The sequence below is a fragment of the Garra rufa genome, chromosome 20 (genome assembly GCF_049309525.1).
Source record: "Garra rufa chromosome 20, GarRuf1.0, whole genome shotgun sequence".
In the NCBI taxonomy this organism is placed as follows: domain Eukaryota; kingdom Metazoa; phylum Chordata; class Actinopteri; order Cypriniformes; family Cyprinidae; genus Garra; species Garra rufa.
Window position 1 is genome coordinate 39195580 of NC_133380.1, and position 17611 is coordinate 39213190.

General features: G+C 34.6%; 2 protein-coding genes across 2 annotated transcripts; one reads left to right on the plus strand and one right to left on the minus strand.

The window, feature by feature from the left end:
- Positions 1-478: 478 nt before the first annotated feature.
- On the minus strand, positions 479-4571 carry LOC141294238 (uncharacterized). The gene is made up of 2 exons (XM_073826314.1): positions 4401-4571; positions 479-1802 (listed from the first exon to the last, which is right to left on the minus strand). Exons 1-2 carry the CDS (start codon positions 4531-4533, stop codon positions 1141-1143), a joined length of 795 nt encoding a protein of 264 aa, XP_073682415.1. The 5' UTR covers positions 4534-4571; the 3' UTR covers positions 479-1140.
- A 514-nt stretch (positions 4572-5085) lies between these two features.
- Positions 5086-12822, plus strand: LOC141294196 (uncharacterized). Its single transcript, XM_073826283.1, has 3 exons — positions 5086-5306; positions 6521-7087; positions 12202-12822. Exons 1-3 carry the CDS (start codon positions 5141-5143, stop codon positions 12630-12632), a joined length of 1164 nt encoding a protein of 387 aa, XP_073682384.1. The 5' UTR covers positions 5086-5140; the 3' UTR covers positions 12633-12822.
- Positions 12823-17611: the final 4789 nt, after the last annotated feature.

Genomic DNA, 17611 nt, shown 5'->3' on the forward strand with positions numbered 1-17611 from the left:
TGTCTATTAAGAGTGTATTGCCGCTGTTGTGCCGAATTCTGACCCCCGCCAGATTACTACCCCCCTAGTATTGGTAGGTTTAGGGTTAGGTGTGGGGGAGGGGTTAGGATTAGGGGTGGGGTTAGGATTAGGCAATCAGGTAGCGCTTTCAACGAGAGGGGGTCATAATTTGGCAGGGGTCGAAAAAAGGCACAACAAATATATATACATAATTACCATGTTAAAGAAGCTCTGAGACAGGGATCACCAAACTTGATCCTGGAGGGTAGGTTTCCTGCAAAATTTAGCTCCAACTTGCCTCAACACACCTCAAAGAATTACATTGCATTCAAAGTACATTTTCTTTTACATTCACTTCTATTTTTCCTAATCATGTTCATGACTAGCACCACAATCTACTAACTGACCTAAAGGAATATTATAATGCGTGTACAAATCAAATTAAATTTAAATGAGCCAACATTGTGTTTGACTTTAAAGCTTTTAATGTGAATGTCAAATCATTAGCTTAACAAACAAATATGACAATGCTAAGAACAGATTTAACACGGCGTTGTTGTGTTCATCATGCAAAAGTACTGAAACAACCAAAATATCCTTAATATAAGTTTCCAATATCAACTCTTTGTTTTTCTTGTTAACATAAGCATATAACAGAACATTTGAAACTGTTATAATTAATATTTTGAACCTGGACAGCTATATAGTATTGGAAAACATGTTAATGACGATCTTCTAATGAAACAATTTAACCAAGAAATCAGAGCCAGTGCTTTACGAACAGTCATCTCTGAAACCCAACAACTGAACTGATGAGACACTTATTTGCATTGCTTATAACTGTTAAGTATAATAAAGGTGCAGCTGGTGGATAAGAAAAACTCAAGTCATCAATTTGCTTTTCAAACCTATAAAAACATAAAACATAAAAGTGAGAGCCTCATATGCCTGGGATTTGTCTATAAGGACATCTAAACAAAGAGATATTCTTTAATATTTTAAATCAAACTTAAATAATAATCTGACATCCGTTGGGGAAAAAAAGAAGTGGTCTCTGTTGTTTGCATTCATATTTTCATTTGCATACAGTGTATCTAATAATGTATTAAAATGTGGTATTTATACTTTGGAGGATGAAGATCAATGACACTTGTTTCCCTTTAGGTGCTTTCTGACATGATTCGATCGAGAAAAACCCCTTCCACACTTTGGGCAGCTGTAGCGATAATCACCTTTATGGATTCTCTCGTGTTCGCTCAAGTTGAATTTACTTTTAAAACGACCTCCACATGAGCCACAGCAGAAAGGTCTGTCATCCTGGTCTACTAGCATGTGATTCTGCAGACGTCCTGTTTTCCTCAAAGACTTGCCGGAAATCTGGTTTAATGGTTTCTGGCATTTTCGCTTTCGCCTTTGTGAGACCCCTTCAAAGGTTTCGAGGTCACACTGAACAGATGGCGGCTCTTGTTCAGGTACTGAAAGTTCACCGTTCCAGACGCTACCAGACTGCGCTGCAGATGAGTTTGATTCTCCGGCTTGATCATCACCCCGCTCTGACTTAACTGTGACGGATGACTGTGAATCTGTTCCATCAATATCTTCATTCTTCAGCATCACCGCTGGCAGAGGTGAGAGGCACTGAGAGGTTTCCTGCCTTGTGACTTCTTCAGAAAGGGGAGAAATAATGAAAGAAGCTGGAGTCACAGGCTCATGGGACATCACAGTGGCAACCTCCATCTTTACTTGTGTTTCTGAGAGTTCTGAACACACTGGATCTGGCAGAACTTCAGCTGTCTGAGCATCTGTGTGACAAGAGGCACAACTTTAGTTAGTGTGTAAAGATTTTGCAGTTAAATATTTAAAACAGAAATTAAAAAATAAAATAAAAAAGGGTCTAATTTAAAGAATCACCTTTAAATTAAAAAAAAAAAAAAAAACAATGTAACAATGGACATTTAAAAAAATACATAAATACTTGCATACACCGGAACCTCGAGCCCTGATTTTTTTTTCACACACATGTATTAGTGTTCTCTTTAATCGTGGGAAATTTGAAATGTTTGCATCTCTCGACATGGTGAGATATTCATTGCTTTTCAGTGCTCTAAAAATAGACATATTGTATGACATAAGCTATGTTTCCATCCAAAAATGTGAATTTAACTTATGTGCAAAACTGGAACATTGCATAAAACATTTGTGCATAAAGCACCGTTTCCATCCAACGAGACAAAGAGTACAAAATCGTCACTTCCTAATAAATTTGCACTAAATATCACTAAGAAAGCTAACATTTTAAGGTCCCTATAAATTAACAAGCTTATAATTCATTCAGAATGACTGAACCTGTTTTGAGTGATGCTTACGTTTTGTATGTATATTGTCATATTTACTGTTATGTTTACATTTTGTACTGTTTGCCATATCTTTTCTAGTGTTTAAACCTTGTGCGTTCAAAAAAAAAAAAAAAAAAGTTACACATAGGTGCAAAATGGACAAAAATGTCCATGTCCAAAAACTGCCATAAAAATGTCATTTATTAATATTTTTTTACACTTACACTGATGTTGATTTTTTTTAACCAGCATCTGTTTTATCCATAGATACCAAACATTCATTAATTTTCATTTTTTTGAAAAAAAAAAGAAAAATTGTAGTTAATTTCCATATACTAAATGATAAGCAGAATATTTTTCTTTGCTTATTAGCTTCTTGGGTATGTCAATGAAGAACAACAACATTACTTTTGAGGCATTTATATTTTTTTATGTAGTGTCAGATTTAAAAAAAAAAAAAAAAAAAAAAGCTAAAACTTAGGCCCATAATGGACAAAAATGTCCATGTCAAAAAAACTGTCATAGAAATGTTATATATTAATATTTTTTTCCACTTTCACTGACTGTCGTTTTTTGTCAGCATCAAACATTCATTCATTTTCAGAATTGTAATGCTTTAAAAGCTGGTTTCTTCACATAATGCTCACTGTCAGTGGGCAACACCAGCTCCAGAGATTCCTCTGCTGAGTAACGTCTCTTCATCTTGCAAGCAATGAAATGACCAGGCCCTCAAGCACCAAATATGTATAGGTTTTGCTTTGCAAACACATGTTTGGGCTTTGTGAACACTCAAACTTTGTATAAAATCTACCAGACTACACAATCAGCATTTTCTTGTGGTGAAAACAAAAACAATGTGTTTAGGGGCTTTTGAACTTCTACATCAAATTCAAGCTCACCTTTTATCTCTGTACAAAAACAATAACAAATAAAAAAGTGCAATCAAGGATTAAAATGTGTGTTTGGGTGAAAAAGAAAAATTCTCAAAGCTCATTAACCTTCTTTGACCTCATTCATAGTTTTCACATGGCCCTATGACTCTGCCAAGGGTGAGACTCATATACATGGAGTGGGATTTTTGATTGCTAGTACAATATGACTTCTTTCAAACATATTACACCCATAAAATTTTCAGTAAACACATGCAAACCACACTCTGACATCCTTACCAACAAACCCACACAATTTTAGCTGCATTATTTTTCCAATTGACTCTATAATAGGCTATAATATACATAAGCAGTAAACACAAAAAAGTGAGTATTTCTTTTATATGCCAAATTTGAAAAAAATGGCACAATCTAGTAAAAAAATGGTAAAAATTTAAAATTTGAAGCCTTGTCGATAGAATGAATGCCTATTAGCAGATATTGCATAATTTCATAGTCAAATGGCCCTGGGTTTAAAAAATGCAGTTTTAATGGGTTTCAATGTGGACATTTTTGTCCTTAAGGTCCTCAGTGTGAGTATTTTTTGTATGGAGGGTAAAATTAATTTTTTGAAGGAAATGAGGGTGAAATATTAAAATTTCAATAAAAATACACACCTAAGACAAGATTTATGCTGTTGGCATTAACACAAACACACTTACAACAAAAAACAAAACTGAAATGGACAAAAATGTCAGTAAGGTTGGACAAGGGTTAATATTTGTTCATATTTTGTTGAACTGAATCTATTAAATATATAAATAAATATATCTGAAGTTAAAAAAAAAATTTTTGTAATTCTTTACATTTACCATGGTACAACAAATGGATACAGTTGAGACAAAAATGCACCTTATGTTTTTGAGCTAATTGTAGAAAATATAAAGTACTTATGGCAATTATCAACACATTATATTTTAGTACACACAAAATAAATATCATGTGAAAAATTAATTTCAGCATCTAGTTTTTGTTCAGTGATGAAAAAAGCAAAAAAGTGTATTTTTACTGTACAAAAAAGTGTCTTTACTGTCTTCCCTTCTAACGGACTGATTAGCATATACATATAACAAGATAATTGTGTAGAGTATTTATTGTCAATACATATCTCCCATTAAAAATACGAGTTACTGACCATGGCATGTTTCTGTACAGCTGCAGTTTCGTCTCATCAGACAGTTCTCCTGTTTCAGACGCTCGATCTCTTTCTCGTATTCAGTGAAAGTGTCTTTGACAGTGTCGAATATTTCATCGGCTGCCACCATCATGCGCTTTATCAAAAATGAATACAGATACTCGAGTCCCATCGTGCTCTTTTTTTTCCTTTTCCCTCAAACTACTGCTTCATAAACTCTTCTTGCATCTCGCAACTAACGTTACTTCTTATGTGTAGAACGGCGGTTGTGCAGCAGCCAATATTTGGAGTTTTAACGCCACCTTTCGAAACGGAGTCTTCTTCTTCTTCTTTTGGTTTTATGTCGGATTGCGAACCAACTTCAAAGGTGCATAATAATGCCACCTAATGTGATGGAGTGTGATGACAATTATCTAAATTCTCCTATATCCTATAATATAACCCACTATTCTTAATAGATCTTATTTATTTGTTTTCTTGAATTTGGACCATTATTTAATAATTATTATTTAATTATTTATTTGAAATAAATTATTGAAATAAATGGACTTTCCCTCGAGATTCTAATTTTTTGGCACATACCTGTATGTTCACGCCTTACTCCAGATCAGTAGGTGGCGGATATGCACCTCTTTCATTGGTTTGCCAAAACCGCCCAAAAAACACCAGAAGAAGAAGAAGAAGAAGGAGCAGGAGCAGTAAATGTACGGAAGAGGGTGTTTGTAATAAAAAAGATCACAATGGGACTTGTGTTTATTCATTCGTTTTTAATGAAGCGTATGACAGCAGTAGCCGAAGAAATATTTAACGCTCTCAAAGACAATATAATTGAATATGAGCAGGAGATCGAGCGTCTGAAGCAGGAGAACTGTTGTCTGAGGAGCGCACTCACTGAAACACGCCATGGTCAGTCAAACATTGCTTTTTAGACATGAACAACGCTAGTACTATGGGACCACTCATGTTTTATGTCTATGGTTATCAGTCGATCAGCATAAGCTGTATATTTATCAACATAACTGAACCCCGTAGTTTTTAATGGAACCGTTTATTGAGTCTAAAGACAAAATGTAAAAGAAAACAGTTTGCATGTGTGATTTTTGTTTTGCATCATATCTGATACATGGGGTTTTATGCAAGTATATGGAGAAAATATGAAGCTCACTGAACTAAACAAACATATGCAGTTTGGTGCAGATGTTGATATTTATATGGCTAAAGAGGTACAATTCTGTTTAGAGATTTTTACATCTACCAGTTGTAAAAATACATTATTTGAATATATATGTGTTCTTTCTATAATATTAGTAACAATATAAAAATTCTCCTTAATATGTTATACAAATCAGTAGATATGTACCTGAAGATGGCATGTAGGAGATTGTGTACAAAAGGTTTTTCAAAAATGTTTTGATCTTGTTAATGATTTAGAGGATTTAGAAATGTGTGTAAAAAATATGATACATGATGAATTTGTAAGTGTTTACAGACAAAAACTGGGCACCACTGAGGATGTCAAACTACCAGACTTTCAAGTTGTTTTGAACATAGCAAACTCAGAAGCATGAACCTCATTGCTGGGAAGTGCATGACAAATGAAAACACGACCACAAAAGCAGTAATAAGTAGCATGGGTATGTTTGTATCAATAGCCAAAAATACATTGTATGGGTCAAAATTATAGATTTTTCTTTTATGCCAAAAATCATTAGAAAATGTTCCATAAAGATATTTGGTACATTTCCTACCATAAATATATCAAAACTTAATTTTTGATTAGTAAAATGCATTAAGAACTTCATTTGGACAACTTTAAAGGTGGTTTTCTCATTATTTAGATTTTTTTTTTTTTTTTTTGCACCATCAGATTTTAAATTTTCAAATAGTTGTATCTTAGCCAAATATCGTCCTATTCTACTTATGACTGGTTTCATGCTCCAGGGTCCATTATATGTTTTACAGTTTCCTTCAGATCTGCCCCAGATTGCAAATCAGGCCAAATATCCGTTTTGAAAACGTAAACCAAAGTTCAACGGATTATGAACAGCATTTTTGACTTGAACATTGCTATTTGTTTGTCTCTCGGTTTAAAAACTAATTTTGTCCTACATGTCACACAGATACTGCTGGAGCTGGAGTTCTGCAAGCTCCAGTGTGTTCAGAACTCTCAGAAATCCAAGTAAAGATGGAGGTTGCCACTGTGATGTCAAATGAGCCTGTGACTCAAGAAGTTTCTACAATTACTTCACCCCCTTCCGAAAGTTTTAAATGGCAGGAACCGCTTCAGCCTCTCTCATCTCTGCCGAAAGCGCTGTTGAAGAATAACAATAGTGGTGGCACAAATCCACCTTCATCCATCACAATTAAGTCAGAGCCGTGTAATAATCAGGCCGGTGAATTAAACTCATCTCAAGTACTCGACTGTCACGCTGAACTTCCAGGGCCTGAACAAGACCCTTCGTCTCTTCAACTTTACTTTGAAAGGTCTGATGAGGTGTTACAAAAGGCAATTCAGAATCACCAGAACACATTAGTATGCAAGATTTGTAGGAAGTCTTTCAGCACCAAAGGAAGTTTGCAGAGACACATGGTGGTGCACCAGAACATGGCGCCTTTCAGATGTGCTTTGTGTGGGACTCGGTTTAAATCAAAATTCCACTTGAAAGAACATGAGAAACTTCATACAGGTGATTATCGCACTACTTTTTTTATTTATTTAGTTTTTAGATATGACACTGACCTTGTATTAATCCACCCATTTGAAACTTTCATGCTCCAAAAAGTGAGTGATCCATGTGACTCCAGTAGTTTAAGCCAAATTTCATGAGGCAGTGTGATTGCTTTGGGTGTAAAAGAAATTAAATGCAATATTTGAGTTTATAAAGCGAATGAGCAAAATCACACGAGTAGGCTTGAAATATGGCTGTATATCGGCACGGCTGTGATTCTCCGTGCTGATATACAGCCATATCTCAAGTCTGCTCGTGTGATATTGTGTTTATACAACAGTTCGACATAGGGCTGCTCGATTTTGGCAAAAATCATAATCGCAATTATTTTGGTCAATATTGTAATCACGAATATTTAACACGATTATGACAGGGTCCAAAACTTTATATTAGTGATTAATTTAAAGATAGCAATACAGCAGAAAAAAGAGTGCTTTTTAAAATAAAAATAAAAATACTGAATACTTCTTTTAATGCAAGTCTAAAGTAGTCTAACATTACTACAGAAATTAAATGTAATTATTTGAATGCAAAATAAAATGCCGTCTTCACTGTAATAGGTAAACATGCTTTGTTTCTTACTGAAACTACAAAAGTCCTTCATTCAAGAGCAGTGAGGGATTTTTCTCTTTGTATTTTTACGTTTTATTAATATTAAGCACAGAGACGGCAGAAGGAACATTTGTTGGCGCTTTAAGTACAACACGGATCCATTATACTGTTACACATGTATTTTCATTCTCAGCTGTTTATTATCATTTAAGGCATAGCTGACAAGGGTTTACATGAATCATCACCAAGCAGCTCATTTTGAAATATTTTTAACTTTTCAGTTTAAAAGTCCCAAAGTCACTTTTTACTGCTCACTCATAATAACTCTTGTCGCCATCTAAAGGCGGAACAATGTAACTAAAATCACCATCACGAATATACGCACGTTCCTCAACAATAAACTCTATTATTAAATACATTACTTATTGAGTAATACTATTTAATAAGCAACAACAACAAAAACATCCATCAAAAAGTTGCTAGGCAATTCAGTCAAGAGTGAAGGCAGAGTTCTGATATACAGCATTGAATTTACATAAACGTGCGATTTTGCCCAAACTATCTTTTTCTTACAAATAATAGATTAATCAAGACCCAAGACTACCGTTAGATTAATGAGTGCAGAGCACCCACTGACCATCTGGAGTTCACACGTCCGAAAACAACGAAGCAAATTTTCAAATAGACGTTATCTTTTTAAACAAACTGCATTTAAGTTATCAACAAGTACATTCTCGCCTGAAAAACTCTTAAAAGCTGCATTCCGTGACACAAAAAGGGTAATTTTTATGAAACGATACAGGATTTGGACATCCGCCATGACACTCGAAAAAAAACAGAAAAAAAAAAAACAGATCCGGCTACAACAAGCGGAGTAATACAAAATTGTGAAAGGGCGTTCTTGTAGCGATACCAGTACAATCTCTCACGCTTCTCAACCAATCAGATTTGAGAACCAGAATAAACTGTTGTATAAATGAGCAATATCACACGAGTAAACTTGAGATATGGCTGTATATCAGCACGGTTGTGATTCGCCGTAGGTACAACAGTTCGTTCTGGTTCTCAAATCTGATTGGTTAAGTACCGTGGGATATTGTACTGGTATTTGCCTTTTTCACAAAAATCGGAAATTACGTCAGCGCAGGGTAAAGTCAGTTCCGCTACAGGTCTGCGCCTATTATATCAGTATGCTCTTGTCTCAAATAATGCCTTTTACCTTTTCTTTTTTGTCTGCTCTCTAAGTTGTTGTTATATAATCAACAAAGAAACAACATTTTACTTGTTTGTAATTTATTTGGGCACTCAGACCGCTGACTCGTCAATATAATATGCTCAACATAGCGCAAGCTGTAGTTTCTGTTCTCCATCTCCGGTATATTTAAGCATATTTTCTCAATTTACTCAGTCATTTCCCTCTAGTCACTACATCACGGTAAATTATGACAGCATTTATATCCAAATGCACATTTCCCCAAGAATAAATTAAACGAGTCCGGATGATGCATAAACTCAATACAACAACGTAATCCAGATCCAAAAGGAATAAAGCCATTAATCGGAGTCATCTCTTGTTTAGTATTATATTATTTTATTATGTATATCCCTGGGCACATTGTGCAACGTACATTTACACCGTAAAATGAATAATGCAAATGAGAGCAAGTAGAAAATACAATATTACTTTAATAATAATAATAACAATATTAATTGCGAAAAAAATCACGTGAAGAGTCATAATGCACAGCCAGCACCGAATAGACAGAACGGCAAAACTCAAAACTGTACTGTATTATAAGTGCTAACATTCACATACATAGTATTCGTGATGACCAGAACCTGACACAATGTTTTTGAAGAAATGTTTGCTATTTTTAGAGTAAAACACCGGTATATATCATAGTATCATAGTGTCTATTTTGTAAAAATAGACTTTGATTCCTGAACTTACGCTTGTTAAGTGCGGCCGCTGCTGTCACCGGAAAAAACTTTTACCCTGTAAGCACCAATCCGGAAGCCAGAAACACGGAAGTGTGAAAAAGGCTAATTGCTACAAGAATGCCCTTTCACAATTTTGTATTACTCCGCTTTTATATTTCACCTAAAATTCATAAACCACGAAACGCATGGCCTACCCCAAATATGCCTCCAGGCCGGCCCATAGTCTCGGACTGTGGGAGTGAGAGCTACAGGATTGCGGAATTTATAGATTTCTATTTAAATCCCCTATCGTCCAAACATAAGAGTTACATTAAAGACACATACGACTTTGTGGAAAAGGTTATAAAAGCAGAAATTCCTCCTCAGTCTTTCTTATTTTCCCTAGATGTGGATAGTTTGTACACGAATATAGAAAGTCCCTTAGGATTACAAACTATACGGGACATTTTCAACAAACACCCTGACACTTCCCGACCAGATGAAGCACTACTCAACTTATTAGAAATCAGCCTTACTTGTAATGACTTTGAATTTCATGGGGAATTTTACCTCCAAACCAAAGGCACTGCCATGGGGAAGAAGTTCGCCCCGCATATGCGAATATTTACATGGCCCAATGGGAGGAAACAGCATTTTCCAAGTGTTCGAGACTACCACATTACTACTACAGATATCTGGACGATATATGGGGGATGTGGAGTCATAGCCAACAAGAATTTGGAACATTCCTACAAATCCTGAATACCCATCACAGATCGATCAAAGTCAAATCGGTCACCAATGAGCAAACCATTGACTTCCTGAATACTACAGTGTTCAAAGGAACAAATTTTCCCATTACACACCACCTAGACCTGAAAGTCTTTTTTAAAGAAACAGACACACGCCCTATTACACTATAGGAGCCACCACCCTCGCCACACTTTCAGAGGAATAGTGTGATCCCAGTTATTAAGGTTCTCAAGAATTTGTACCCAAGAATCAGACTTTCAGGAAGGTAAACAAATTCTTTTTAAGGCTTTACGAACAAGGGGCTATTCACGAAAAAGATTGCGACAAATATACAGAGAACATTGTGAAACCAGAACTGATGCTACCACAAGACCTACTCAAAGCAATAGAATACTGGTCCCCACCACTTTCACCTACACACCAACGTCAGTGGCTCTAACCAAACAAATTAAAAACAACTTCCTACAGACATTGGCCTCCACTCAAACTGGGAAAAACTCTTCTAGCCGCTTACAAACGGAACACGAATCTAAAAGATTGTTTAGTCAGAAGTCGACTACCAATAAAAAACAAAGATAAAACAAGGTCCCAAACAACACCTCGTATAATCAAACCACTAGGACAACAAATAGCATATCCACTGCCAAACATACCTCTGAACACAATGAACAGTGACAGTGTTTATGTTATAACATGCAAAAAATGTAAAACACAATATGTAGGACAAACAAAGAATGCCATAAGAACAAGACTACACCACCACATATGTGACCCTGGACCACAAAACCAGTCTTAAATCGCTGGGGTATATTTGTAGCAATAGCCAAAAATACATTGCATGGGTCAAAATTTTAGATTTTTCTTTTATGCCAAAAATCATTAAGAAATTAAGTAAAGTTCATGTTCCATGAAGATTTTTTGTAAAATTCCTACTGTAAACATATCAAAATGTAATTTTTGATTTGTAATATGCATTGTTAAGAACCTAATTTGGACAACTTTAAAGGTGATTTTCTCAGTCTTTTTGATTTTTTTGCATCCTCAGATTTCTGATTTCAAATAGATGCATCTCAGCCAAATATTGTCCTATCCTAACAAACCATACATCAATAGAAAGCTTATTTATTGAGCTTTAATATGATGTATAAATCTCAGTTTTGTCAAATTTAACCTTATGACTGGTTTTGTGGTCCAGGGTCACATATATTGCATTCGCTGCCGTACAACTGATCCAAGGAACATGACTTTGATTGACCACTTTCATAGGCATGGACTGGAAAATTTGTTCATGCGAGGTCTTGAACACAATGTAAGATGGACTGAAACGATAACGAGTAATATCTCATGTGTAACCGCTGCAGAGACATCAGAGCCATCGGTAAATTCCAGAAGATCTGGCCGTGGTGAGTCCACTCTTGAGCGGATTGAAGAGTGCAGAGCGCCTGCTAACCATCTGGAGCTAACACGTCCGAAAAGACAAAGCGAATTTTCAAATAGACATTTTATTTATTAACAAACTGCCTATTTGAGCTATAAACAAGTACATTCTCGCCTAAAAAAAACCTCTTTAAACTACATTCCGTGACACAAAAAGAGTAATATTTATAAAACGTTACGGGATTTGGGCGTCCGCAATGACACTCTGAAATAAAAAAATAAAAAAATAAATAAACAGTAATTGTGAAAGGATGTTCCTGTAGCGATACCAGACAATATGTCATGATTCTCAACCAATCAAATTTGAGAACCAGACCAAACTATAATTTTATATGTATAAAATGAAATATGTCCTAATTTCAGGCTTTGGTCCAAAAATTACGATTACAATAAAATTTCTTTCCCAACAGAAAGGCGAGCAAAGGATCAGACCGAAGAAGCAGCGAACTCACAGCTCTCTCATGTGGAAATAATTCTGCCGCCGGACAGCGTGAATGTGAACACAAATCCTCGGAGCTCTACTAAATTAAGTCTCTCTGCTCAGGGCCCTGGAAAATTTCCTTTCTATTGCAAAATATGTGACAGGCCATTCAGACGTCAAAAGAGCATGAAAAACCACATGCTTTTGCACCAAGGTGACCGAAACTACCCATGTATATTTTGTGGCAGACGATTCTTTAAGAGCTGGCATCTCGCAGAGCATATACGAATTCACACCGGTGAAAAACCATTCGGATGCAATAAATGTGGAAAGACATTTGTTCAGTGGAATCAAGCAAGATCACATATAATGAAGCATCATGAAGGAGATATGTCACTGTTATCAAAGGAAAAACCCTAAACCTGTACATTTGTACTTATTACCTCTTTAGCTAAGAAATAGTAATGTTAGTTTTAAATTTCAAATGTTTCCTTATTATTCATGTTAGACAGAGACTTTTATCTCATGTTTGTAGATGCATACTTATCCTCTCTGTCATTAAAAGAGTTTTCATAGTGATTTGTGTTTCTGCTTCTACCGTATTATTTGAATTGCATTAATTATATAGTATATACATTTTAACAGTCTCTGAAATTCAATTGGTCATCTTTGTGCAGTTTTTTTTAAAGCTTCATTAAACACTGCTTTAACGTGTTTGTCATTATTCCCCCAGAAAGCAAACCAAAGGCAACTTACAAGCTTTACATGTGGTAAGTGTCCTTTTTTTCTGTATTTTTTTTATGGACTCGAAAATGTTTCTGAAGGCTTTAATGGCAGGAAAAGTCATTATAAAATTTGTCTGCGGGTTAAATATAGGTTCAAATCCAGGAGACACAAAGTCTCTGGGTCAGAAAGCCTAAAATATTATGCGTTCCAGCGGATAACGTATCGAGAGGTCCGGTGAGAATATGCTAGCCTCGCAATAACCAAGTTTTGTTTACAGCAAAGGAAAACCAGTCTCCCTTTTATATCTAAATCATCTGACATTTCTCTTTACAAATCATAATTTTGTACTACTAATTTGTGGTACAAAATGATGAAAACTGGTAAAAACAAGTGTGCCGAGTGTCATGACCAGTGTTGAGGAAAGTTACTTTTAAAAGTAATGCATTGCAATATTGAGTTACTCCCTAAAAAAGTAACTAATTACGTTACTTAGTTACTTTTTTTGGAAGGTAATGCGTTACGTTACTTTTGCGTTACTTTTTAAATCTGTGCAGGGCTTGTTTGTTTTTAATATAAAAAGTTCTATTTTTGGCAAATTTCACACCAAAAGCTTCAGGCTTAGAGAAAAGTAAATTCCCATCTGTACAGTAGACTGCAGAAGAAAATATGTCAACTCTTCAGCAATAAAAAAAGGTAAACAAATGTTAGATTATCTTGAGTAATTTTTGCTTATTAGTATGGATGAATTGGATCATCGAAGGTCGGCAGCAAAGACATCAGTTAATAAAATGGGATTAAAGGATATTTGTATTATTTAACATATTTAATTATTGCAGGTTTGCATTGAATTTCACTGTTTTTATTCATTTTGAGGAATACTGTATCTGTTTTTTTAGTGAGTGAGATGAATTAATGCATGTTCACATTTATTCTAGAACTAAAGTAACAACTTACAATTTCTCTCAACATGGGGACAGGAGAGTTTTTAATCAATAAATGGGGGAAAAGTAACTTGCGTTACTTGTTTGAAAAAGTAACTCAAATATTTTCTTGTCAATTAAAAAGTAATGCGTTACTTTACTAGTTACTTAAAAAGTACTATTATTACTTAACTTGCGTTAATTGTAATGCGTTACCTCCAACACTGGTCATGACAACTGCAAAGCTGCTCTAATTCAGAATTTCATATATATATATATATACATGTGTGTATATATATATATATATATATATATATATATATATATATAAGCCTAAAACTTGAATACTATTTTGCCGTCTTGCAAGTGCTACTGTACTGTGTAATTCAGAGAGAGAAAAAAAAAAAAAAAATATATATATATATATATATATACATATATACAGTAGTGAGTGGTAGTAGTAAGCTGTAAGTATACACTTAAAAAAAGAAAGGTTTGATATACATGATTAAAAAAAACAGTAACACAATGGCAGTTTACAGATGAGACAATTCAAACATGAGATTGTGTTTTTTTTTTTTTTCGTTTTGTGGTTCTTTAATAGTCTATATTTACTTAAAACTGAAAAAAACCTGTCAGTTTAATGAGATTGATTGGGCTGCATTGAACACCATCAATCTGTAATGAAAATGTAAGTGCAAAGATAAAAATGTAACTGCATATAATAAAGACGCAAAAGGTCAAGAGTACCAAGAATTTTAGAGTGAAAAAAATGCTCAGAAATTCAAATTATTTTCATACTCATGTTAAGTCTGACAAATATGTATATGCAAGTTTAAAAACAAAATACTGAATCCTTACTGAAACATAAGGGAGATGTTTCTTTAGATTTAATGAATATCCATTCAGTTGATAGTGATGGCTATGTTATCTAATCATAAACTGTAGAGTACTTGTTGAATATCAAGCAGCATTTAAAGCCAGTTTCCAGTCATTTAGGAACAAATTTCAAATGTTTACATTTTTCTTTCTTTGTCCAAAACAAAGTGAAGAAAAAGAATTTAACCAGCTATTAAATGGTTACTATTCTCCGAATACACCCCTTTCACAGGAATTTGGAAGGCAAAGGTATCCTTCATTGGTAGAGATACATTTTTTCATCGCTGTGAACAAATGCCATTTGTTTTAAAACATTAGATTTAAAGCATGGCTTGATTGAATCAACTCAAGGTTTAATGACTTCCTGAGAGGCTCTAATATTCCAATCCATTAGTATTTTTCTGTGTTATCCCTTGAGTATCATAACTGCACTCTCCATCACAAAAGGAGGTTTGGTCTTTGTCATTAGAAGCCATTTCCCTAATTAATGTGTGTGCATTGTGTGTTTTCCTGGACAAAAGCTTTGTCTTGAAAGCTTAGATTCAATCAGCATTCGTTTATTAGGGCATGTCACATATAATGTTTCATCTCTGCACTACTTTGCTTGAATTTCTCCCAGTTGCAGGAAGACTGGACATCACTGCATTCACATACAAGTTTGTTTTTTCTTCTATTTTCGAATAGTAAACTACAAATGACTGGTCTGCAGAAAGCTAAGTCTTAATCCCAACTGAACACCTCTGGAGTGACTTTAAATGCAGACCTTGAGCCAAAAAAACCAATGACTTGTACATACACTATATAAATAAAAGTTTGGGGCAACCCCTCTTTAGAACAGAAATAGGCACTTCAACAAAGATAGAAACATAATTCCATCTAATAATAATGTATTTACAAATTTTATTTCTATCTCTGTTGCAACAGTATTGTAAGTGTCTAAAATGACTGTACCCATATGTACAAGTCATTGGTGTTTGGTGAAGAGTTTTTGACTCAGTGTCTGCATTTAATGTCACACCAGAGGTGTTCAGGTGGGATTAGAATATAGTCAAGTTTTTCCACATTGACTTAATCAATAATTTATTCTAGAACTTTTCCTTATACACAGATGTATTGTCATGTTAGAATAGATAAGGGTCCTGTCCAAACTTTTGCTATAAAATTAGAAGCACAAAATTCCCTAGAATATCATTATATGCTTAAAAATTAACATTTGTATTCATGGAAAAGACCAAATTAGCAAACCAGTTTATTAGAAGGGGGTTACCCAATACTTCTGGCAATATAGTGTATAAAAATGTGAAATATTCTCCTTATATTGTAATCATTATGATCACAAGATGAAATCATTGAAGCCAATCCTTGAAACACTTTTTGTGATGCTGCTTTGAAACAATATGTTTTGTGAAACCGTATACAAATGCAATTACATTAAATATAAGTAAATAACTATACTATAAACAGAGAACTGTTTATTTATTTATTTATTTAAGTTGTGTAATATGTTTCAATATTACTTTGCAACAAAATTGCAGGCAGTGAATATTTGATGTTTAATATACCAATACAATTTTTCTTTTGGCAGAGCTACTCAGCATGACAAAACAGAAAGAGAAACAAAGTGACCAACAAAATTTGCCTGTCTAGGTCATGGACAATTTTTTTGTATAATTAACCATGCTAAATAAAGAGACAGACTGGATATTTTTTTCAGTAAAATAGAGCTTCATTAATCATTTACATATTGCGAACAGTCACTATTTGTTTAAATATTATCAACATGTTTTTATGTATGTACACCCACAAACATTAAAAAAACCGTACACATTAAAAAAAAATACTGATCTGAGCAAACGGTTCAATAAACAAGCATGTGCAATCTACATTAAAGTGCTTTAACACTATGAACACCTGTGAGTTCACTGCACATTATGTAACATGTTGGGTGTTTGTACTGGGAGTGAGTCGAATTGAATTCTGATGTCTTTCAGTTTTACAACAGCAGGGAATAGACTTCATTATATCACCAACATCAGCCCTCATAAACAAGTACAATAAACAGTCAGCAAGTGGGTTCAGATACAGGAGACACTCCAGAAAGTGGTCAGCCTTTTCAAATGCCATGTTCATGTTGTCTATAGAGGTCAAATAATCAATGAAATCCAACATTACAAAGGGGAGAATGAGACATGTGTAAGTCAACAACACAAGGAACAAACTGCCCAATATTAATTGGCGATTAAGGGTAGTAAGTGATATTGATTGCGAAAGACCCCGGTAAGTACCAACAAAACAGAGAATGATTATTGGGTAGGGAATAAAACATGCTATAATTTGAGGCAGATCTTCAAAATTCAGATGAGGAGGATCTATGGCTACAAAGATCACAGGCACAAGCCAGACGATCAAAGAAAAAAAACAGGAGAGTTTCAGTGAATGGTGAGATTTGTACCAGTGAGGATGAGAAACCAAAAGATATCTTTCAAATGCAACACATGCCATAAAATACAGACCGGCAATCACAGAATAATAATATACATCCATCAATACATTTGAGTTGGCTGCGGTTGTGAGTGATAATATACAAATGATCTGTACGAGATCTGAAAAAATCAAATTAATTACATAAACTGAAGCAACACGATTAGATTTGATAAGAGCACACAAAGCAAATAAAGTTAAGAGCATGATTGGAATCTCAATGACTAAAATAACCCAGATGTATAACGATTGTGCCACAGACTCTTTCGCATAAAAGGTACTAAGTTTTCTGTGAAATGACCTAGTTGCAGTACCACATGGGAGACTGCTGTTGTTGCTTTTTGTCATGTCCCACAAAATCTTGACAGGCCGCTCTGAAATAATAACAAACCA